This window comes from Eschrichtius robustus, chromosome 14, assembly GCF_028021215.1.
Source record: "Eschrichtius robustus isolate mEscRob2 chromosome 14, mEscRob2.pri, whole genome shotgun sequence".
NCBI classification, from domain to species: domain Eukaryota; kingdom Metazoa; phylum Chordata; class Mammalia; order Artiodactyla; family Eschrichtiidae; genus Eschrichtius; species Eschrichtius robustus.
Window position 1 is genome coordinate 16,166,922 of NC_090837.1, and position 21,259 is coordinate 16,188,180.

General features: G+C 38.8%; 1 protein-coding gene across 4 annotated transcripts in view; it reads left to right on the forward strand.

Annotated features, from left to right (window-relative positions):
• HECTD4 (HECT domain E3 ubiquitin protein ligase 4) overlaps window positions 1–21,259 on the forward strand; it is a 199,788-nt gene that overhangs the window by 47,673 nt on the left and 130,856 nt on the right. For all 4 annotated transcript variants that reach the window (XM_068562278.1, XM_068562280.1, XM_068562282.1 and 1 more), the window contains exons 2-7: window positions 1,503–2,020; window positions 5,929–6,018; window positions 6,691–6,821; window positions 9,959–10,067; window positions 10,743–10,881; window positions 13,774–13,944. In XM_068562278.1, the coding sequence (XP_068418379.1) occupies window positions 1,503–2,020; window positions 5,929–6,018; window positions 6,691–6,821; window positions 9,959–10,067; window positions 10,743–10,881; window positions 13,774–13,944 (1,158 nt within the window). The remainder of the gene's footprint in view (window positions 1–1,502; window positions 2,021–5,928; window positions 6,019–6,690; window positions 6,822–9,958; window positions 10,068–10,742; window positions 10,882–13,773; window positions 13,945–21,259) is intronic.

Consider the following 21,259-nt stretch of genomic DNA (forward strand, 5'->3'; position numbering starts at 1 on the left):
TCTTAACACATGTATAGATTCATGTAACCACCAGCACAACCAGGATATAGAACAGTTTGTTTGCCTCCCCAAACTCCCTCATACTATCCCTACATAGTCACACCCTGCCTGTACCCCAGCCTCTGGCAACCACTGATCTGTTCTCTATCACTATAGATTTTTTTTTTCCAGAAAGTCATATAAATAGAATAATGCAGATGGAACCTTTTGAAATTGACTTCTTTCACTCAACAAAATGCCACTGAGATTCACTGAGGTTGTGGATATCAGTAGTTCATTTCTTTTTATTGCTACGTTGTTGGTTGAAATTTTATGGCATTTGGATATTATTTCTGATCTGACACACTAGAACTGAAGCTTGAATTGGTTACTTATTAAAACAATGAATATTTTTTCAAATCAGTTAAATGAGATGCATATGTAGTTCATTTTTTGAATTGGAATTTGTTTTCAAACTGAACATTTTTTCAGTTCAGTTTAGCGACTTGCATGTATAGCTAAGCTAGGCAGTTACAGGGTTTACATTTCTCTGGAAGTTCTTGTTGTTTTATTGGGCTAACAGTTTTAAGGGCAAAATTTGAGATTAAAAAAGAAGTATTTTGCAGGTTTATGAGAGAAATAAAGTGACCTGTGACCCTTTAAAATGTCAGTGCCAATGACTTGACAGAATTTTCTTTGCTTTTACTCCAAGCCTCTCCCCACCCTGACTTTCTGGTCTACTGAGAACCAGACACCTCTGGCGCCTGATAATCTGTTTTAATGTGCTTGTTCCAAGAGTGGCCTCTTATTTGCTGGTTACAACAGTCTGTTCATTTTAACTTAGTCACACTTACATGCGTAAATTATTTGCATCATAAATTTAGTTTGATTCTTTATCTTCATAGCTGTTTCCTTTCCTAGTTGATTGAGGATTTAATGGTTTTATCATTTCCCCAGCTGCTGAAAATCTGAAGGAGGTCTCCTGATAATTGTATGTTTTTGGTGAGAAAATAAGGGTGGATCCATTATCAGTGTGAACTGGATAAATCTATACCATGTCACCAATTGAAATAATGGATTAACAGTAGTAAGAATGGAGTGTTCTTCAAAATCAAAGAATAATAAACAATCATTTATTAGTTGGTATATTAGATCTTGAAGATGAAACTTGTTCTGTTTTCACTGACAACCTACCTGGTAATAGAAGTTAGAGACTTAGATTTATAACCTGAGCATTGAATAAATATTTATACCTCAACTTTCTAAAATAAGCTACTCAAATTAACTTTTGACCTCCACACTTAATTATTTTCATGATTTGGGTTCTAATCTCACTTTTAATAGGAGCATTAGCAGAAATGCCAAGGAAAAAAATCTCCATCAGCAACCTGGCTTTGGCCACAATTAAAAGATTTTTTGATGTGGACCATTTGTAGATGCCACTGGATAGATTTGCTTCCATAGATGAGAGCAGTGGTGAAAGCAGTACATACCAACTTCTTCTCTATTGGTTCTTTCCTTAGATTTTAACATTTGAGACCAAGAATCCGACGGAATTAGCAGAACGTTTGCGCTCCGTTTGTGGGAATCAGAGCAATGCGTATGCCCGCCTGCTGGAATACCGCCTGAATGCCTTGCGAGGACTGTGGAATGCCCAGCGCCAGCTGGCCTTGGAAGAACAGCATGAAAGGGAAAGTTCGGGTGACGAAGAAACTTTGGCCCTGCTCAAACGCCAGGGCTTGTTGCAGCAACCCGAGCAAGCTCCCTTCACGTCAAGGATGGGGCTCCTGCTGGTCTTCCCCCTTATTCAGTCCCAGAGTAGAACGGACCCTTCTCTCTGTAACATAACTGCTGAGGTGCTATTGAACTGCCTTCGCGACTGCCAGCCTTTGAGCTTGACCAAGGAGCCTGCTGACTGTCTGAATGGAATCGAAACTTTGCTGTGCTCTTGGCTAGAGGAGACTTCTGACACAGGCCGACACATCCCACATAAGCAAAAAGAAAATGCTGCTGCTGCCCTGGTGGCTTTGGCATGTGCCAGGTAAGGAAAATCAAAGGTACCAACTGGTGACCTCGTGATGGCTGCTTCCTGGGTTGGGTGAGTGAATAAGAGGGCAGGCGTATTAGTTGGAAGTCTTAACATTCAGAAGTCCTTCTTCGTTTTCAGTATTGAATTTCGCAGCCTTGACAATGCATAAGATGCTTCCACCAAAACTTGGTACCAGGAGCTGGAGTTGAAACCCAAGTTCAAGTTTTTGCTTTCTGTTATACCATGATAACAGCTTAAACAGTTTAAAATGGAGAATCAACACTTGCCATTGTCTACTCAACCTTAGATGGTTACTGTTTTACATCAGGTAGTTAGTAGAGGATGTTGTATCTGTATTTCTCCTGGAAGGACAGTCAAAAAATATGTAGAGCTTTTAATTTTTTTTCCTGCATGTCTGTAAGGAGTATGTCAGTGAGTGAATGGGTTATTACTCGCCTGGACTCAGTCACACAGACTTGGTCACAAATTATATTTCTGGACCTTGATGCTTGGCTCCATCAATTTAACTGAAAGATCTCTCTGTGTGTAGCAAGATTTAATAGTATACTGTCCTTCGTTTGTAAGTTGATGTTACTGATGTACTGTCAATAGGAAACGTGCTTGGAGTTACTTTTCCAGGAGAGGATTTCTTACATTCTCCTGCCCAGTAAACTGTATGATCATTCTCACATATTTGTGAGAAAAAATTTCACTACCTTTGCTTTCTTCTAACCTAATTGTCTGGGGACCAATTAGGACCACGGTCTGATAGATTAGTGTCACTAATCTCTCTCCCTCCATACTTTTTTCTTTGATTGAGTTCTTCCTTTTGTTAGCAAAGCAAATGTGGAAAAGTTCTTCTTGGAGGATTATGAAGTTCCTAGCTATAAGACTCCTTTCCCTATTTTTATGGTTTCAAAGTTGACCTTCAAATGGTTGAATCTGAAGCTATTTTTAAGGCACAATGGCACCAGCATTTATTGTCAGTTTCTTTGCCCTGAGCAAACGGTCATAGCCTAGTTTTAGATCCTTGAAGACTGTGGTTGATTATGGAAATCCTGACATGAGCTTAATTCTGGAGACATTATTGGGCGGTACTGAAATAAGTTTCCCTGTAAAGGCTTTATATTGGACTGATTTATTTTTTTTTGGATATGCAGAAGACAGTTTTGAGCCCTAAATAGATTTGTTATTAATGCAAAAGTCCTACTTTGGGAAGTTTTGCTTTTAGATAGTCCTATCTTTAGACAGATTTAGGATGTTTGGAGTAATTATCAACTCTTTAGTTTCAAATGTTTTTAATGAACATGGGATCATAAAACTCACTTTTTTATTATGTACCCTAATTTAGTCTGAACCAAGAGAGAGTTATTGAAATCGCTTCATGTACTTGAGATTCCAAATTCCGTTCAGCAGAAACGTTGAAATGAGTGTTTTTTACTTTCTTCTTCTTGGGTGTGTATTTTTGTTTTTGTTTTAGATGGTACCTACATTATTGCTAATATTATCACCTTGTTCTGGACTTTATTTACCTCAATCATGTGCTTTTCAGTGTTAGATCATCTCCTTAAATGAAGTTATTTAGGAGCATATCATTGAACTTTTGAGATTGATGCTCTCAAAGACAGAACAACGTTTCCAAAAAAATATTTTGAAGATGTTCATTCATTTCAACCAGCTAACATTTATCGAACATCTTTGATGTGCCAGGAACCTTGCACGTCTTAGGGAAATAATGACTCATGGTGACTCATGGTCTCTAATCTTACAGTTGAATGGATTTCATTTTGTCAGTCATTATTGCTCATTTACCACGTGCAAGAGACTCTACTAGGCAGTGCGGATACAGCAGTGAGCAAGGTAATGGTCCCTAAAATTGCAAGGTTTACATGAGACTGAGAGAGGCAGACAACTAGCAACAAATGCATATATAGGATAATTTCTGAGAGGGATGTTCACTGTAAGAAGACAAATCAGGATATTTTAATAATAGAGAATGACTTAAGTGGAGGTGGGGGTCCAGCATTAGCTAGAGATACCAGAGAAGGCCTTACTGAATAGGAGACATTTGAGCTGAGGCCTAGATGATGAGAGAGAGCCAGCCATGCAAAAAAGCCAGTGACAGGGAGTTCCAGGCAAGAGGAGCAGCAAGTGGCACAAATCTGATGCTTTTTCTGTGCTTGGGGTAGGACAGCAAAGTGAGCAGGGTGGCTGGAATGCAATGGTAGGAGAGAGGCAGGAGATGAGAGTCCAGACCATGTAGGGGCTTAGGAGTCATGGAAGGAGTTTAAATTTTACTATTTATTTATTTATTTAGGCTGTGCCAGGTCTTAGTTGCAGCATGTAGACATAGTTGCAGCATGCATGTGGGGTCTAGTTCCCTGACCAGGGATTGAAGCCGGGCCCCCTGCATTGGAGCATGGAGTCTTACCCACTGGACCACCAGTGAAGTCCCTAAATTTTACTCTTAAAATCTGAATCTGGCAGCTAATAATATCTTATAGTTGGTTTAATGTTTTAAATGTTCCATTGTGCCTTTGCCCCTTTCTTTTAACCTCGTTGTACCCTGGGGAGGTATCCCTATTGGACAGATGAAGGACATAGGAATTTGGCAACAGGACTGACATGGTGCCGCTGGTGAGTGGCAGAGCCGGGTTTCAGAGCCTGTGGGTCCTGACTCCCAACTTGTGCTTTTATACTGTGTCTGCTGCCTCCCTGCCTTATATGGTTCTTTGGTTTTGATTCTTTGAACACCAGAGATAGTGAAAGGGGCAATTAAGAGGAGGGTTCGGGCTTCCCTGGTGGTGCAGTGGTTAAGAATCCGCCTGCCAATGCAGGAGACACGGGTTCAAGCCCTGGTCCGGGAAGATCCCACATGCTGCGGAACAACTAAGCCCGTGTGCCACAACTACTGAAACCCGCGTGCCTAGAGCCTGTGCTCCCAACAAGAGAAGCCACCGCAATGAGAAGCCTGCACACCACAACGAAGAGTAGCCCCTGGTTGCTGCAACCAGAGAAAAGCCCACGTGTAGCAACGAAGACCCAGCGCAGCCAAAAATAAAAAATAAAAAATAAATAAAATTTAAGAAAAAAAGGAGGACTCTAGGCCTTCTTGGTCCTGTGTTAGGTATTCCATTTCTTTTTGGGGTTTAGGCGCATGATACCTAGCAATTAAAGCCTTGGCTAAGAGAATAAGGTAGCAATCTGAAGTCAGCCCATCTGATACTGGTGATCATTTAGCTCAGGAAATGTTCTTGGGGTGATTTATACTTGGGATCTGGCCAGGTAAGTCTTGTGCATCTTAAAAGCACCTTCTTTTAGATGCTGCTGACCAAACTATAGACTTCCCAGAGCCTCAAGCTTTGGGAACCAAAAGGAAATGGGGTCTTAGTGAGCTCTGCAAGTATTACAGTCACATACTGCACAGCCGGGGGAAGCAGAAGGAACACCTCTTAGCACAAAGTATTAATTATTTTTGAATGTTTTCCTCTTCAGTCATATTTAATGTGTGAGATGTTTATGTAAAATGGATGAACTTAACAAAGATATTAAAAAATTAAGCCTAGAAATACTGCTACACTTCAAATATGACCTCTTCCTATGAAATATCTCCTTCAGCTAGAGATCAACTTGATGATGAAACCGTATCAGGCATAATAGCCACACATTCTTTGTGCTTGAGCTTTATGTTTTGAACTTTTATGTTAGGGGAACATTATTTACCTTTGCAAATACAAGAAGAATATCATAACTGGCATGGTAAGAATCACGTCTGTTTTGACATTTTGTACAACACATCTACTGATTGGCAGAAGCAGACCAAATTTGGAAGCTCTCCGTGTGGTTAATAAAAATGACATTAACAACCTTATTTGACGTTTCAGTTTTGATGATTTTCTGTTCCTTCCTTTTATTTTTAGGGGATCATTGAAAACTTTTGTTCATACAGTCCATCTATTACAGAAACAGACAGATCTAGGGTCCCTGCCTGTAGCCGATGTGCTGTATAGGTAAGTTGTCACTTTGGATCCTCACCCTCCTTCTACACAAGGGAGCCTTGTGCATAAAAGCTCTTGTAATAAGTAAATTGCTAAACTCTTTTTTTTTGTCAATTAATGACTCATATTTTAAAATAAGTATGTTATTCTTTTCATCTTAAGTGAGAATTTTGTTTCTTTCCTTCTTGGAAGGTGTTCCTAGAGCATGTTATTTTTCATTTTTTAATTTTTGTGGTAAAAAAAGTGCAATAGCTTGTAATGAATTCTTATTGTAGGTTTCAAGATGATAAGATGTTAAGGTATAAAGAAAAACGTGAACGTCATTCATAATCTCACTACTCAAAGATAACCACTCCTAGTGTTGTATGTGTTATATGTGTTTCCTAGTTCATACCCCTTTCTCTCCATCCCTCCCCTTCTCTCTCTCTCTCTCTCTCAGATATGTATACGTGTAAAATATATACATTTTACACACAGCTACAATTTTATTATAACATTTCCATAAGCACTACTTTGTAATTTTCTAATTTAAAAATATATGTATTGTTAATGTCTTTTCAGATGTATAGTATTTGTGTAGAACTATTTTAGTTTTCTGCTCTTTGAGATGTTAAGTAGACTTTTATCTTCTTGCTGAAATGGATAGTCTCGGTGTCTTTATGATTCTCTGTCTCCCCTATTTAGGCTGTTGCTTTTGGAAGGGGGACCTGGATCCCCCTCCTGTTTGCTTGGTGGCAAACACATAGTATCATGGGGGTATGAAGACATGTTGCCTGCACCAGATAGCAACACTGGCTCCAGTTCTGAAAATAAAGGTAATGCAAGGGTTTTGGTCCTGTGATTGAAATTAAGATATGAAAAGAGTGGTTTTAGATAACTGTGGCAAACGATTTAGATATAACTCTGTATTCCTTTTAATTAAGAGCTCAAGGTTCCTATACAGGGTAATCATTGTCTGCTTTATCAGTAAAAGTATAAAAGCTGATACTCAGTGAGGTAAGAAAATGGATAGGTTTTACTATCGCAAGGGAAAAGGATCATCCATACACTCCTGCCAAGGAGGCATGAATTACTTAAATTCCTGGGTATTTGAATTTGGGCATGGGAGCCTTAAGTCCACGAATAGAGTATCAGGTCTTGTTGCCTGATACTGTTTCTTTTAGTAATTTATTGTGTGTATGCTGGTGAACCTCTTGTCCTAAAAGCAAAAAAAAAAAAAAAAAAAAAAGAGATTGTTCAAAGGAGCATGAATTGTTAAGTATCCCCTTTAAATAAAGGGGACTAGATTAAAATGTTTTTACACAGTTTCACAGGTATTACATATCTGTTTATTCTGTGATCTCAGTGAAAATGGCAGAAGGTCTCTGAAATGACCTGCAGTTAACTGACTTACCAGATGAATTAGGCCTCTTTATTTGCTTGGTAGATGTACTGACCGGTGCCGTGGCACACAAAACCCATGAGGCCAGTAGGCTCTTCTTAGAGTCTGTGCACTGCTGCTCCCACCTACGGAGCTGCAGGCTTGCCAAGAGTTTGCCTTGCTTCCAAACCTGTTTGTTATTGTAATTGGTACTTGTGATTATATCATTAAATATTACATAAGTGATAAAGTAGGAATTTAAAAAACCCTAGGAAATTATTTACATTTAGAAATGGAATGCTTTTAGGGCTTCCCTGATGGTGCAGTGGTTAAGAATCCGCCTGCCAATGCAGGGGACATGGGTTCGAGCCCTGGTCCGGGAAGATCCCACATGCCGCGGAGCAACTAAGCCTGCGTGCCACCAACTACTGAAGCCCGTGCGCCTAGAGCCCGTGCTCCGCAACAAGAGAAGCCACCGCAATGAGAAGCCTGCGCACCGCAATGAAGAGTAGCCCCCGCTCACCGCAACTAGAGAAAGCCCGCATGCAGCAATGAAGACCCAATGCAGCCAAAAAAAAATTAAATAAATAAATTTATTTTTTTTAAAAATGGAATGCTTTAGAATGATTCAACAAAGCCAATCTCTAAGAAATTGGTATTCTCTAAGAAATTAGAGTGGGATTCAGAGTCTATTCTGCCCACCCCTTCTTCTCACACTTTTGATGGGGGCAGCTTTCCTAGGTAACTATAAGGGAATGGGGTTCAGTCTAAGCAGTGGGCCATCCGCACACCTCTCATGCAGTGCCTGTGCCTTTTCACGGTCCACTGTTTCTTCCAGACAGTCATGTGAAAGTGATGAGAGGAACAGAGGCAAGACTTCCGGATATGAGTTACTATCTTCACTGACTCAACTGGAGTCAATAGGAGAAGCAAAAAGCCTGCAATGCCCAAGAAGTTCTTAAACATTATAGGCGGAAATTTATAAATTCATACAAAACCAAAACCCCTTTCTTTACTCTCTCCTTTTACTCCTTTTAATATCTCCTTTGGAGTAATTTCTTACTGAGGATGATGGTATTAAGCTGATCTGTATGCTTTTCACTCTCTTGTACCTTTGGTTTTGCTCCTGGCTAAAGGATGTTTTTCTTATAAAAATTTAAAAAGTAGTCTTATTTAATTTTTAATATGTGGAAACGTTCAACATACCCAGATGTTGAAAGCATACTACAGTAAACCCTGTATACCCATCACTCAGCTTCAACAAGTGTCAACTCTGGCCAATCTTGTTTTACTCTGTCACCTTCACTCTCACTCCTTGTCAGATCCATACTCAAAAGGCCTTGGCCTTAATCTAAAGAGTGATGAATAAATGTATTTTTATAAGTTTTAAGTTAAAATAAAATGTTTAAGGAATGAAATTAATATTTTGAAAATGATTACCTACTTTTAACTGTTTTTTGAAGAACTAATAGGAACAAGTCTCGGTTGTCTTGGATTAGTAGACTGAATTTTTAAGATAACCACATACTTAGTACTAATTTGAGTGCTATTACACTGGATTTCTTGTAATATGACAAATAGTAGAGAAACTCCACTTAAACATAGTAAGTGGATTAATTTTGAAAAAAAAAAAAAGTTTTATTTGTAAGCTCTCTTAAGGTAAATTCTCTAGAATATGATAGTAAACCACGTACTATCATTCAGAGAGATACTATTTGTTTTAAGCTTGGGGAAGATATACCTAAGGGGAAACATAATTGCTCTTTTTAAATAGAAGTGATATTGTACTTTTGTGCTGTGTCACTCCAGAAATTTAAAATTAGGATCTCTAGATGGAAAATCCACAAAGAGTAGATTTTAGTTCAATGTATATCATCAGTCTATCAACATAAAATCATTTGCCATTTATGGGGCACTGGCTTTGTACCAGAGAGCAGTGTGGGTGTTTACCTATGTTGTCTCATTTAACCATCACAGTAACTCTTGAGGTACATATTATCTTCGTCTTACAGATGAAGAAACTGAAGTTCAAAGAGGCCCAATGTCAACTAATAAGTGCCCCAAACTCTTAAATCTCACACCTTTTTTATTACACAATCCTTAGGGAAAGTATTGTATGCTTAGTCATTTCAGATTAGAGTTAGGAATGTATTTTTGCTATTCAAAAAAAAAAAAAAAGAAAAATAATCTTTGGCAGACTGAACCAGGTTCTCCTGCTAATAACTATCTGACCTCTTTGCCTGATCTTGGTCTCTAATCCTACATGCATTTTGGAGTTTTGTTTTAGGTGTTCAAGCCATCTTCCCTGGAAGTCACATTGAAGCACTTATTTTATTATTTTTATTTCTGGCAGTACAGTGCATCTTGCAGGGATCTTAGTTCCCCGACCAGGGATCGAACCTGGGGCCCGGCAGTGAGAGCACCGAGTCCTAACCCACTGGACTGCCAGGGAATTCCCAAGAAGCACTTATTTAAGAAATGGGAGATTATCTTTCATTCAGCCTCCTAATGGCTTTTTCATTCGAAAAAGCACGTTAATAATTTCATTAGAAAAAGCATGTATATAATTTACTTGTGAAAAAACGATTTCAGATGCTGACTTGGGACGCTGTGTCACGGCAGATGGTCTTTACCTGTATACTACTAACTCAGTTGGAAGAGGAGTAAGCAAATTGGGGTCTGGATTACATGGTACTCTCAGGTCAGTTGCATGGAACTTGCTGAATGATTTGGCTGGAACGTTTTCCTCGTTACCTGAATCTGTGATGAAGACACCTGGGAGTGCGTGCTAACTCCCCATAGACTGACGAGTGACTAAACAAGTCTGAATGGCTGGTTTTCTCTTACTGTCACTTTCTCTCTCTGGTTCTGTTAATGCATTTCAGCTTTGTTTTGACTCTATAAAGAGTTTGGTAGCCCTAAAATCATTGTTTCTAGCTTCTAGCCAGAAATTCCTCTGTGATCAGAATTTTTATATTAGTGACTTCTCCATGTTGATAAATGGATATTTTTCGAGTTAAGTCTTTTTGTTCTTGGATTTGACATTGGCTCAGCGGTGATTTTTTTTTCTTTTTCAGTTGGGATATAAGATCTATGAATTGCTGCCAAAAGAAACCACAGTTTGAGATCCTTATGTATATTTAATTAGACCGTTTCCCCAACTTTTTCTCCTCTCCACTTTGTTGTGGGAAATTAATATTTGCCATAGTTTGTCAGTCTCAAAGTTAATATAATATGTTTATTCTCCTTCAGATGTTTTGCATACTTAGTCATTGAAAACAAATTAGGAGGGAAATGTTGTTTTGTCTGTTGTAGCTCATTGCAAGGTTTCAGACATGACCTGGTGACTTAGCCTGTATACTGTTTTTCCCCACAGAGGTTTTGTGTACTGCCGGAATGAGGAGCTGGAACCAGGATGGATTGCTTTTGGCAGTGGCAGTCTTCTCCACCGGCCTGTATCTTTTGACAATAAACCTCACTCTCTTTTCCAGGTCATTGACCAGAATACCCTTCAGGTAAACAGAACACCGAGGCTTTGTATTTTATATTTTGGAGACAGTAAGGGAAGTTTGTGACATCATCAGAAGGAATAATAACACAGTTGATATAGTTTCCTGCCGGAGTGGCATCCTTTTAACTGTTATCGTTTGGGCATTCTGTTTTTTCTCTAATGTCTTAAGTTTTCCCACATGATCTGAGTGAATGTGCTCTCTAAGAGTTACTAAGGCCGACAGACTTTTTTAGGATTAAAAAAATTTTAGAGAGTCAAAGATGGTATAAATCCCAGCTTTTTTTTTTTTTAACTAGATCTATTTTGGGAAGGCTTTATTTCCCTATTCAATTTGTTCTAAACAGCCTTTCTGTGGGAATTGGAGCTTTGAAATGAGTTTAGATAAAATCATTGTGCGCTTGGGATTGAGCTCATCCTTGGTGCTCTTAAAGCGCTCTGTTATGGTACTTGCTATATTATACTGAAATCGCCTGCTGTTGTGCCTAACTCCTCCCCAAGACCGCACACACCTTTAGGTCTGGACCCTGTCTTACTCATCTTTGTGTCCTTAGAATGTAGCACAACATTTGATTGATAATTGATAATAACAGTGTCTCTCTTTGCCAGGCCGTGGGTTTGGCAATTTACATATACTTCCTCTCCTTATCTGTGAGGTGTGACTATGGCAGTTTCATCTTACAGTTAAGGCACCTGAGGCTAGGCATGTTGTAAGCACTCAGTAAGTGTTTGTCCTTCAATGAAGGAGTGAGCTTAGAGAGGTCAAGTATCTTGCCACACGATAATGGCAGCATGAGAACTTGAACCCATCCTCTCTAGAGTTTGAGCTCTTTATGCTACAACTTTCTGCCTTTCAACCAAAGTCAAACTGAACGGTTAGAGTTACCATCTGTGGAGTGAGTGCCCTGAGAGTAGTCACATCCAGGATTTAAGTGGGATGTTACATCTTTTCTTGTCTGTCACTCAACTGTGCCTTTCCTGGAGAACAGGAACTGAGTCTTGCTCACCTTTGCATCTGCAGAGCACATAGGTGCTCAAAAATTGTTTTTTTTTTAAATTTTATTTATTTTATTTTTGGCTGCTTGGGTTTTTGTTGCTGCGCGCGGGCTTTCTCTAGCTGCAGCGAAGGGGCGCTACTCTTCGTTGCGGTGCACAGGCTTCTCATTGCAGTGGCTTCTCTTGTTGTGGAGCACGGGCTCTAGGTGCGCAGGCTTCAGTAGTTGCAGCACGCGGGCTTGGTAGTTGTGGCTCACGGGCTCTAGAGCACAGGCTCAGTAGTCGTGGCGCACGGGCTTAGTTGCTTCATGGTATGTGGGATCTTCCCGGACCAGGGCTCGAACCCGTGTCCCCTGCACTGACAGGCGGATTCTTAACCACTGCACCACAATCGAAGCCCCCAAAAATTGTTAGATGAATAAAATGAACAAATAGATGCCAAATTAACTTCATTTCTTATCAGTAATGCAGATAGATGAGAACATTGCCTGTATTTATTTGAAATAGCCTGGGGACTTAAACAGATGTTAAATCTTGGAACGTGGTTTACATTTGAAGTAATGTCAGTATCCTCTGTGTTTTTGCAAAAACTTTGTTGCCCAAGAAAGCAGTGTTCTCACTAACTAGATAGGTGCATTGGAACAATTTGTGGGTAGCTTAAGCCATTCAGTAGCTGTCAACTTTCTAGATTTCTTGGCATTACAAATTTCAAAGTGTGGTTATAGCAACTAAATGACTTTTTTAACTTTTGAGGTAGCCAAAACAAGTCTGGAAAAAAGTTCATATGAAATGAGTTCGGGGGTCAAAAGTAATAACCTTAGGAAAACTAGTGACTCACCCAAAGAGATGGAGTAACTGAAGGTCATTCTTACTGTCTCCTGAAGGCACCTGACCTTCTCTAATTATTTTTATTTGGGGATTTTCAGTTCTGTTCCTAGTCTTGGATTTTTTTTAAAAAAACAAAACCTACTCAGCAGTTCTCTTGATTCTCATTTTCTCTTATTTTAAGTGCTTTTCTCTGGCAGTAAAAATTAGTATGTAACTGCACATTTAATGTGAAATGATGCAGAACTTATTCATTACACTGAAACTGAAAGATGTTTAGTATTAGAAACACATGCTTCATGTCTAATACAGAGAATGGGTGTTCATCTTTTCCCTCCTGCTGGACGTGGTGAATTTCAGTAAGCCCTCATGTGCTAAGTTAGGATCTGTGTCTACCTTCATCTTTTTACTCCTTCTCCCTCTTCTCTGCTTTCCCTTTTGTTTTCCTCTCGCCTTCGCTTTTTTCCTTCCTTCCATAATGATTAATTTCTGAGTTAGACTCTGAATTAGGTGCTGGGAATATAAAGATGAATAAAATATAGTTCCTGTCCTTTAAATATACTTAAGCCTTAAATTTATGTACTAAGGGAATTTCAGAAAGTACTGTTTCTCTAAAACTTTGGTTTTTTCTTTTTTTTAACATCTTTACTGGAGTATAATTGCTTTACAATGTTGTGTCAGTTTCTGCTGTATAACAAAGTGAATCAACTATATGTATACATATATCCCCATATCCCCTAAAAAGCTTTGTTTTTAATAAATGTTTGATAAAACACACATGCATAGCAGATTCAAAGTGTTTAGTAAAACTTTTTCCTATTAAAATGTAATTTGAATTAATCTCAGGAATCTTTTAATCTATTGCATGGCGCATTGTATGAACTCTTATATTTCTGTCATGTAATTTTCATATATTATTCTTAGAGATAAATGTCAGTTTTATTTTGACCAGGAGGCCTGGTCCAAGAATTCAAGAATCCAAGAATTCTCTTCTTGGACTTAATGGCATTAATGATGAACTGATAGAATCAGGATTTACATGTCACACTAATGAAGTTTTCCTCCCTTTCATGTCCAGGTGTGCCAGATGGTGCCAATGCCAGCCAATCACCTCCCTGTGGGCAGCACTATGAGCACCGTGCACCTTTCTTCAGATGGTACTTACTTCTATTGGATCTGGTCTCCTGCCAGTCTGAATGAGAAAACACCTAAGGGACATTCTGTCTTCATGGACATTTTTGAACTTGTGGTAAGTTTCACTTTCTCGTTTTATGTCTTTGCAGAGACATTTTTTACTTGCTTTCTTTTTATAATTGGTTTACAAAGGACCTAAGAAACTTGGAGTACTTGTACACTGTATTCACTCTTGCCTCAGTTGACTTTTCTCTTGGATGTCTTTGAAGATTTCTTTGTTTGGAGTTGTATGACACAAATAAAGCCAAGGTTTTTGAAGGTTAATCTAGCAACAGAGTGGAGATAAGGATAGTTAATGTGTAGACAGTGGGGCTTTTAAGTAGAAATGCTCATAAGCTTGTTGGAAATTTGGAACTAAATTGCACTAGCAAGAGTGGGTCTACAGATGGATATTGGGAGTCCCCAAGAGAGATGACAGTTGATATTGTGAGAAGGCAGTCATTCATTCATTCATTAGATATTGGCTAAGTATCTACTGAGAGCCAGGCATGGTGGTATCTAGGTGGTGGGAATACAGTGATGGGCAAGGGGGACAGGACCCTTGCTCAAATGGAGCTTGTATTCTGGCTGGTGGGTGGGTTGAGTTGTGGTGGTGGTAGTGGTGGAGAGACAAAACATTAACCATAAACAAGTGAACAGATACGTGGACAACATAATTTGAGGTAGTGAAGGAAAAGTAGTAGCTAACCAGATGAAGAAGTTGGGGAATAGGGAGGGAAGAACATGGTAGGAAAGGGAGACCACAAATGGAAAAGCTCTGTGGAGGGAGCGAGCATGTGTTTTATTAGAAATGACAGCGGGCCAGAGTGGTTGAGTGCAGAGAGAAGAGCTTGGGGCAAGGAGAGACTGGAAACCATGGTGGTCCAGATCTGCACTGTCTAATATAATAGCCAGTAGCCACATGTGGCTATTTAAATTAATCAGAATTAAATACAATTAAAACTTTAGTTACTCAGTTGCATTAGCCACATTTCAAGTCCTCAGTAGCCACATGTGGCTGGCTAGCGGCTACCATGTTGAACATCAAAGATAGAGAACGTTTCCATCATTGAAGAAAGTTCTATTGGACAGCACTGGTCTAGATAATATTTGTAGAGACTTGTAAGGAAAAAATTGCCCCAAGCCAGGTATGTGACAAACCCTTTTTACATAATGTAATTTACAGCCTCATTCTGGGAAGAAATTAGCATTCCTGAAGGAAAAAAAAAAAAACACTGAAGCAATTTCTGATAAACTTTAATGGGGTTAAAACTTGTTCTGGGAAAGAAGTCATCCATCCTGCCAGTTAACTATCAGTCTAGTAACTTTTAACTGTACATTCTTTTTTTTTTTTCTATCTAGTTTCTCAGTATTCTCAAATCATTATCTTTTCTTATAAAATGTCTTAGCCAGAGTGAGTCTTTGAATTGATCTGCTAGAGATTGTACTACTAGAAGATGTGTTCATAATTAAATTGTTAGAAATGCCTTTTTTTAAAAAGTTGTTTTTAAACAGACCTAACGAGCTAGTTAAAAGATTTAGGTCTTTGTCCTAAGAATAATGGGAAAACATCAAAGAATTCCCCTTTCCCTTATATGCTTTTGTTAAATTAAAAAATACCTATATCAAAGAAAAACATGTACATGGATTGATTACAACTTGAGGTAGCACATCTAGGCTCATAATGAAAAGTGAGAGTCTCTTGCCCCATCCCTAGCATGTTCCTTATAGACAGTTACTTTAATGGTGTCAGCTTTTCCTTCTTCTGGTGACTACTTTCATATCTCTAAGTAAAAGGCTTATATTGCTGTTTCTTGGTTTACTAACCCCATATATTGTGTGTGTGTGTGTGTGTGTGTGTGTGTGTGTGTGTGTGTGTTTGTTTTTTTGTTTTTTGCTGTGATAGATGAGCATTTGGCTCAGTTCATCCCCTTTCTTTCCTCCTTCTTCCTAATGTATTTATTTCATTCATTTTAATTCCTCTTTGGAGGAGAGTATCTTTGTAACTTATAGTTAAATCTTTATTACTTGTTCCTCAGCTCTAGGTAGTATCTCTTGTCCCCCAACTTTAGAAGATGGAGATAGTAGTGTCCCTTCCTGTCCTTCAGTGTGGGCAAAGCCAAAACTAAAAGTATATGTTCAGGGGAATCCCAAGAGAAAGAGATGATTCTTAAGACTTAGAGAGTCTTAAGAATTGGTAGCATAAGGTGTGATACAGAGCCATCGTGTGACAGGGGTATAAACTGAAGTTTGCAAAAGGAACTGTCATCACCCTTCCTGGTGCACACAACATTTTTGCTCAGATGCCAGCTGCCCCGGCAAAAGTCTAGATGTTTATTGTCTGAAGAAACCAAACCAAACCTGGAAAAAAAGATCCTAATATGCTGACATTGTGGTTCATCTAAGGAAAAGACTTGCTGCCCCAGTGAATCACCCACAAGTGATGCCTTCCAGTAAGCAAGCCTCAACCATGTGCATAGTATTCCTGACTAGTGCTGAACTGTTAAAGACAGATACAAAAACCCCCCAAACAAACAAAACCCAAAACTTTGAAGAGGTATGAGTGTGGAGGGGAGAGCAATAGATTAAAAAAGGTTGGCAAAATAGTGATAATTATTGAAGCCAGGTGATGGGTACATGGGGGAGCTCATTATACTATTCTTTCTTCTTCTGTGTACATTTAAAAAGTGCCCGAATAAAAAGTTCTTTAAAAAAATTTAAAGCAGATCATTGAGAATCTCTAGACAAATAAGGGAAGTCTCCAGTTTGGAAACAAAAAATAAGAAAAAGAAATCAGAAAAACAGCTAATAGAGTAAAATAAAACTTCATAAGCACTTACTACTCTGTGAGATATGAGAAGGTATTGTATTCATAAAGAACAGGATGTCATGAAAAAAGAACTATCAGAATGAGAAAGAGCTCCTGGGAATTTAAAACTGTGATTGTCAAAGTTTAAAAATTAATAAAAGGATTACAGATAAGAAATCTCCTAGAAAGTAAGACAAATAAAGAACAGTAAATATGAGATGATAGAAGATAAAGGAGTAATCCATCTAAAGTCTTGGTAACAGGAGTTCCAAAAAGAGAACAGAAAATAAAGAGGAAGATATGATCAAAGAAATAATAGAAGAAAAATGTCAGATTGAAGGGCACTGGTGTCCAGATTAAAAGGTATCCGGCACAGTGAATGAAAAATGTGCATACTGTGGCACATCATCTTGAAATTTCAGATTATCAGGAACAAAGAGGATTCTAAAGCTTCTAGAAATAAAATAAAATCATGTACAAATAATGAAGAATAAGAAGAGCACCAGGCTGTTCAGTAGCATTACTGGATGTGAAAATGGGGCAGTACTTTCAAAATTCTGAGGGAAATCAATTTCTAACCCAGAAGTCAGTAGTCAAGCAAAGTATCAATCAGTTGTAAAGACAACATAAAGATATTTTTAGACATATAGTTATACAATCAAAAGCCCATCCCTGACCTGGAGGAAATAGAACAACTAAAAGCCTCTGCCAGTGGCATGGAATAAAAAGTTGGGGAGGAAGGAGCCTGCTCTAGATTAAAAGAACACCTTTGAGTCACTTTTGGAGTCTGAATCAATCAAACCAATTGTAGAAAAAAAAATTTGGTGACAGTTTGGAATTTGAATATAAAATGAGTATTAGAGGAAACCAAGGGGTTTATTCTTCTTTTTAAAGTGTGATAATGGCATTGTGATTATATAAGAAAATGTCCATATTTTTAGAGATGTGTAGTGAAGTATTCAGAAGTGGAATTACATGATATCTAGGACATGCTTTATTTTTAAAAATTTTTACTGGAGTATAGTTGATTTACAGTGTTGTGTTAGTTTCAGGTGTACAGCAAAGTGAACCAGTTATACATATACATATATCCACTCTTATTTAGATTCTTTTCCCATATAGCCCATTACAGAGTATTGAGTAGAGTTCCCTGTGCTATACAGTAGGTCCTTATTAGTTATCTATTTTATATATAGTAGTGTGTATATGTCAGTCCCAAGTCTGGGATATGCTTTAAAATGCTTGAGCAAAAAGAGATGGGTGGGTTAAACAGATTTGGCCTTGTCTGGTTAATAGTTGAATCTGGATGATGGATATATGGAGGTTCACTATACTATTCACTATTTTTGCATTTTTGAAATTTTTCATCATAAGATAAAAAATTCTTAAACATCACCGGCCACTAGTTTAGCAGCTTCTAAAATGCTGACTTCGGGGACTTGGTGGTCCAGTGGTTAAGACTTAGCCTTTCAGCGCGGGGGGTGCGGGTTTAGTCCCTGGTCAGGGAGCTAAGATCCCACATGCCTTGCGGCCACAAAACCAAAAACATAAAACAGAAGTAATGTTGTAACAAATTCCATAAAGACTTTAAAAAAATGGTCCACATCAAAAAAAATATTTAAAAAATAAAATAAAATGCTGACTTGGGAAGGTAAACATAGATAGATATCTATCTGGCTTTCTGCCTATGGTACTTTCACAGAAGGGAACACTGTGTAGCCATTAAAAAGCATGGGGCAGATCTGCATCGATTGAAGTAGATTAATTTCCAAGTTATATTGTTTAGTACAAAAAGCTAGGTTCAGAGCACTGTGTGTAATCACTACCTGCTGTGTGATAAAAGTTGTGGCTGGCGGGGAGGCGCGGATTCTCTCTGGAATTGTCCTTCTCCTATGATAACAGCTTTCCTCTCTCAGTGGATCACTCCCCACAGCATACAAATACATGAGAGAATATCCAGCCTTGAAAAATCAAAACCAACTCCCTTGACCCACACCCGCCTCCACTCCCCTATCTTTGGCTCCCATTTACAGCAATATGCTTAAAAGAGTTTATTTTTACTGTTCTGTGTTCTTTCCTCCCATTCTCTCTTGAACCTGCTCCAGGTTCTTGTATCCTCATCACACCACCAAAACAGCTCTTCCCGAGTTCATCAGGGACTTCCACAATAGTCAATTCAAGGGCATCTCAGTTTTCTTTTTACTTGACCTTTTAGCAGTATTTAACGTGGTTTCACCCCCTCTGCCATTCTTGAAACGGTTTTCACTTGGACTTTGGGACACCCATAGGACTTCTCCTGTCACTGGTTGTTCCTGCCCAGCCTGTCTTCTCTACCTCTCAACAGTCATGGGCACCAGGACCTATTTCCAGGACCCTTTCTCTCTACTCTATCTGCTCTTACTCCCTTGTTGATCTCATCCTATCTTGTAGCTTGAAACACATCTCTATACAGATAATGCTCAAATTTGCTTCTCAGCCAAAACCTGTCCCTGAAGCTCTAGATGCGTATTGATGTGGGTGGGTGTTTGTATATACACAGAATATGAGACTTTTCCGGTTGGAAGTCTGATAGTTCCCTCACGCTAAACATGCCCTCTACCAAACTCCTGATTTTACTCCAGACCTGCTTCTCCTGCAGGCTTTCCCATTTCAATTCATGGCATCTGTGTCCTTTCAGTGCTGGCCAAAGACCTTGGTGTCCCTCTCTATTCCTCTTTCTTTCCTTCCCAAATTCCATGTCCAGTCATCATATGCTGTCTGCTTTACCTTCAGAGTGTCTCCCAAATCCCATTCACCTCTGTAAAGGTATTGTGTGATTTGGGCCCCCTCTCACCCCACTCTAGCCACACCTGGCCTCCTTGCTGACATACAAACACACTGAATGTGCTCCCCCACTCTGGGCCTTTGTGCTGGGCTGTCATTGTGCAGATAACCAGTTGGCTTGTTCTCACTTTTTTTAGGTCTCTGCTCAAATATCACCTTATCAGAAAGACCTTTCTGACCATTCTTTATAAATTATTTTATGCAAGATATAATCCTGTCCCTCCTTATCCCTTTTACCTTGCTTTTTCTTTGTGGCTCTTATTACTACCAATTTATTTGCTTATTTATTGACTGTCTCCCTTGCCTAGAATGTCAGCTCTAGGGCAGGGATTTTGTTCTCTTTTGTTGACTGCTGTGTCCCCAGCACCTAGAACAATGTGCCTGGCACACAGTAGGTGCTTACTAGATATTTGTTGAATGAGTGGAAGCATCACAAGAAACTGGCAACATTGGTTGCATCTGGGGAGGGAATGTAGTGGGGAAGGAATTGCTTTCCACCGTTCATCTTTCTTTGTGTTTTAAAAGTTTAAAAATGGGCTATAAAAAATTAAATTTGGGGGACTTCCCTGGCGGTCCAGTGGTTAAGACTTCGGCTTCCAATGCAGGGGGTGTGGGTTCGATCCCTGGTCGGGGAGCTAAGATCCTACATGCCTCGTGACCAAAAAACCAAAACATAAAACAGAAGCAATATTGTAACAAATTCAATAAAGACTTTTAAAAAAATTAAATTTTTATAATGTTTTATAAATTTTTATAAGAAAGAGAACTTGGTTAACAGCATTGAATTCTGTTTAGAAGTCAAGATTGAGCCTGAAAGAGGTCTTTTGAATGGAGAATATGGAGGCTATTGGTGGTAGCCTTAGCAAGAGCTGTTGGGGAGGGTAAGGGGTGGAAGCCAGATGGAGCTGGCTGAGGAGTGAGGTGGAGAAGATGGTGGTGAAGAATAGATAATTCTCTCCAGATGTTTGCAATGAAAAAAAGAGAGAAATCAGCGGGGAGGTAGTGGAGTAGACTGTGGGGACGTGGAAGTATTTTTAACTTTGCTTTTTAAACCTTAAATTATTGAATAGATAATAAAATAATCTGCTTCAGAAATCACAAATTACAGGGCTTAGCCATAGCTCTCTGGTGAACTGCCTAGGCCAAACCAGACACCCCCCACCCCTGCACAAAATTATCTATAAAATGAGGGCTTCAGATTGGATGATTCCAAGGGTTCTAGCCCTGAGATTTTTTCCCCAGCTTTATTGCGGTATAACTGACAAAACTGTATATTTTTAAGATTTACAGTGTGATGATTTGACACATGTATATATTGTGAAATGATTACCACAATCAAGTTAGTGAACAAATCCATCACCTCACATAGTTGCCATATTTTTGTGTGTGCTTGTGCTAAGAACATTTAACATCTACTCTTTTGGCAGATTTCAAGTGTACAATACTGTATTATTAACTATAGTCACCATGCTGTATGTATATTAGATCCCCAGAACTTATTTATCTTCTAACTGAAAGTTCATACCCTTTGACCAACATCTCCCCATCACCCCCCACCCTGGCAGCTACCATTGAAACTACTGTTTCAGTCAGCTCAACTTTTTATCTTCCACATATAAATGAGATCGTACAGTATTTGTCTTTCTCTGTGTGACTTATTTCACTTAGCATAATGCCCTCAAATTTGTTCTTTTTTTTAATTTTTATTGGAGTATAGTTGATTTACAATGTTGTGTTAGTTTCAGGTGTACAGCAAAGT